Genomic DNA, 3,127 nt, shown 5'->3' with positions numbered 1-3,127 from the left:
CACTATTTTCTCATTTTCTGAGGCTCAATGCACACCTTGATAACAACTAGAACTAAATTACAGATACCAGTTGTGCGTCTCTGAATAGTGAATTTGTTGGTCTGGTTCGTCTGCCCTACCCTGAGCCACGTGATGCAGCTGTTTCATGAGGTTGAAGTCTGGGAGATAAGCCTTATATAACTACCAGCGTTAACTCAATATTAAAACACAAACCATAATAGCACATATAACCTGGACCCACAGGGAGAGTGTTGCTTTTATTTCTTTATTTTTTTCTTTAAAGACTGTGTAGAAAATTACCAGCATCAGGACAAGTCAAGAGTGTGGAACTTGAACCGTTATTGAACTGTGTCCGTAGGGGCAGTGCCAGCTGCCAGGGGAGGAGCCAGGTGTTGGGGAAGGAGAGGAGAGGACATCTTGTTAAGGAAATACAACTTACGGTAATAATAAGGGAATCATTTTGGAAAAAAATGTCTAAGAAACAGAAACCACAAAAAGGTGAGTAAAAAAGCACAACTTTGAGAGAAGTCAAATCCTGTTTACAGTTATGGAATAACAAAAGTAATGGTATTGCTCAATACATATAGCTTCTTGTCTGCGTCCAGGAATGGCCTCTGAAAACACTTCCTGGTCTGCGGAGAACTTTTCATGTTCCATCTGCCTGGATGTGTTCAGCAGTCCAGTTACCACGCCATGTGGACACAACTTCTGCAGAACCTGTATTACTACGTTTTGGGATGAACAAGTCCAGCACAAATGTCCTGTTTGCAATGACCTTTTCAACGCAAGACCTGATTTACGGGTCAATATCCTCTTATCAGAGATGATTGATCGGTTTGGAACTTCTGTACGAGTAAAAGAGCAGCCTTGTGTTGGACCAGCAGAAGTTCCCTGTGACGTCTGTACTGGGACCCAGCTGAAGGCTTTGAAGTCCTGCCTAGAGTGTTTCATGTCTTTCTGTCGAACCCACCTGGAGCCACATCAGAGAGTCGCAGTCCTGAAGAAACATCGGCTGGTCGAGCCTATGGACCGTCTGGATGACAGGATGTGTAAGAAACACGACCGACTTCTGGAGCTCTTCTGCCAGACTGAACAGGTGTGTGTGTGTCAGTTCTGCACAGAGAAAGACCACTGGTCCCATCCTGTTGTACCTTTAAAGGAGGAATATGAAGTGAAGATGGCCCAGCTGGGAAAGATGGAGGCTGAAGTTCAGCAGATGATCCAGGAGAGACAAAAAAATATTCAGGAGATTAAAGACACAGCTAAACGCAACCAAGCCAATGCAGACAGAGAGATTGCCGATGGTCTGCAGGTCCTCACCGCTCTGATGCGCTCCATTGAAAAGTGCCAGGAGGACCTTAACCAAATGGTTAATGAGAGACTGAAATCCACAACGAAACAAGCTGTAGGCCACATCAGAGAGCTGGAGCAGGAGGTAGAAGCTCTGACCAATAGAAGCTCAGAGATGAAGCAGCTCTCACACACTAAAGACCACCTCCACTTCCTCCAGGCCTTCAGATCCCTGAAGAATCCTCCACCCGCCAGGGACTGGACAACGGTGGAGGTCCGTCCTCCGTCATACGTAGGGACCTTGAGGAGATCCCTGGATCAGCTGGAGGAGACACTGAACATGGAAATGAAGAAGCTGTGTGATGCTGAACTGAAGAGGGCCCAGCAGTATGAAGTAGATGTGACTCTGGATCCCGATACAGCTCATCCCAGTCTCATCCTGTCTAATGATGGGAAACAAGTACATGATGGAGGTGTAGGGAAGAAACTCCAAGACAACCCGAAGAGATTTACAAAGTATGTATATGTTCTCACGAGGCAGAACTTCTCTTCATGGATATTTTACTTTGAGGTCCAGGTCAAAGACAAGACTGCATGGCGTTTGGGAGTGGCCAGAGAGTCCATCGACAGAAAAGGTCTGATCATAGTGAGCCCTGAGAAGGGTTACTGGACACTTTACTACGACGAGGATGGGATGGTGTTTAATGGTAACACTGCTTTCCGTCTTCCTCTGAGAGCTGAGCTCCAGAAGGTGGGGGTGTTTGTTGATTATGATGAGGGTCTGGTCTCCTTCTATGATGTGGAAGCCAGGGTTCATATCTACTCTGCTACTGGCTGTAACTTTAGAGAGCCTCTCTATCCATTCCTCTGTCCATGTGATCATGAGGGTGGTACAAACTCTGCCCCCCTGATCATCTCACCTGTCCAGTAAAACAGACCTAAGAGCTTTGTTTGATAATAAAATAATCAAACAACCAAAACAACTAATGTTGTTCCCTGAATTAGAATCTCTACTATCTGAGATCTGAGTGAACTGCATTATTGTTGTAAGAAAATAACTCTGACTATTATAAAATATAACCCATTGTAAATTATTACATTACAGTATATACCTACTTCGTAGTTTTTTTCTCATGTTTTTTTTAATGGTTAACTGCTATACAATTGTTTATGGTTGCTATATGTAGAACTAGTTTCTGGGATTAATTTGCATTATAATAATCAAATCATTGCTTTACCTCTGAATCATGAATGAAGACACAATAAAATGTATGATAGGGATTTAAATACAAATGGAAAAAAAGCTAATGAGTCAATGACTTTTAATGTCCACCATATACAACATCCCAACATGTGTTCCACACTTGCACAAAGGTCACAGTGACCACATGTAAAGATGCCCCTCATGTGTGTGAGTACCGTGACTTTCTCTTGTCAGCTCTCCTCTCCTCTCCATCCTCTCCTCTTAGTTTCTCCTCTCTCCTTCCTCTCTCTTCTCTTCCTCCTCTCCCCTATCTCTGCTCTCCTCTCTAGCTCATCCAGGATTGTGTTAATTATTGTTTTGCATACACATTACACGTGTTTACAAATAACCATAGGCAATATGAGGATTTATTGGGGCAAATATTTGAAGTGCTTTACCGCTAATGTAGCCTTTTTTAAGACGGCAAACAATTATTTTGCTCCAATGATCCATGGTTCAGCTCTACCCTCAAAGGACAGTGAATATAGACTACTTTACTTTCCGCACTAAATGCTATTTTCTTCCAGGTATTTCTCACTACAATAAACGTAACTTGATTCAAACATATACGGCGATCAAAACAACGTAACACTC

The 3,127-nt window shown here is 43.2% G+C and overlaps 1 protein-coding gene across 1 annotated transcript; it reads left to right on the top strand.

The window, feature by feature from the left end:
* The first annotated feature begins 607 nt into the window (after positions 1 to 607).
* On the top strand, positions 608 to 2,389 carry LOC130380319 (zinc finger protein RFP-like). Its single transcript, XM_056587490.1, has one exon. The coding sequence runs from the start codon at positions 608 to 610 to the stop codon at positions 2,219 to 2,221; it is 1,614 nt and encodes a 537-aa protein (XP_056443465.1). The 3' UTR covers positions 2,222 to 2,389.
* The last annotated feature ends 738 nt before the right edge of the window (positions 2,390 to 3,127 follow it).

The sequence above is a fragment of the Gadus chalcogrammus genome, chromosome 4 (genome assembly GCF_026213295.1).
Source record: "Gadus chalcogrammus isolate NIFS_2021 chromosome 4, NIFS_Gcha_1.0, whole genome shotgun sequence".
Taxonomy (NCBI): domain Eukaryota; kingdom Metazoa; phylum Chordata; class Actinopteri; order Gadiformes; family Gadidae; genus Gadus; species Gadus chalcogrammus.
This window is presented reverse-complemented; position numbering and strand designations above follow the sequence as displayed.

Bases quoted from the DNA above. Each gene is read 5' to 3' on its own strand.
- LOC130380319 (XM_056587490.1), top strand. From the start codon at position 608: ATGGCCTCTGAAAACACTTCCTGGTCTGCGGAGAACTTTTCATGTTCC.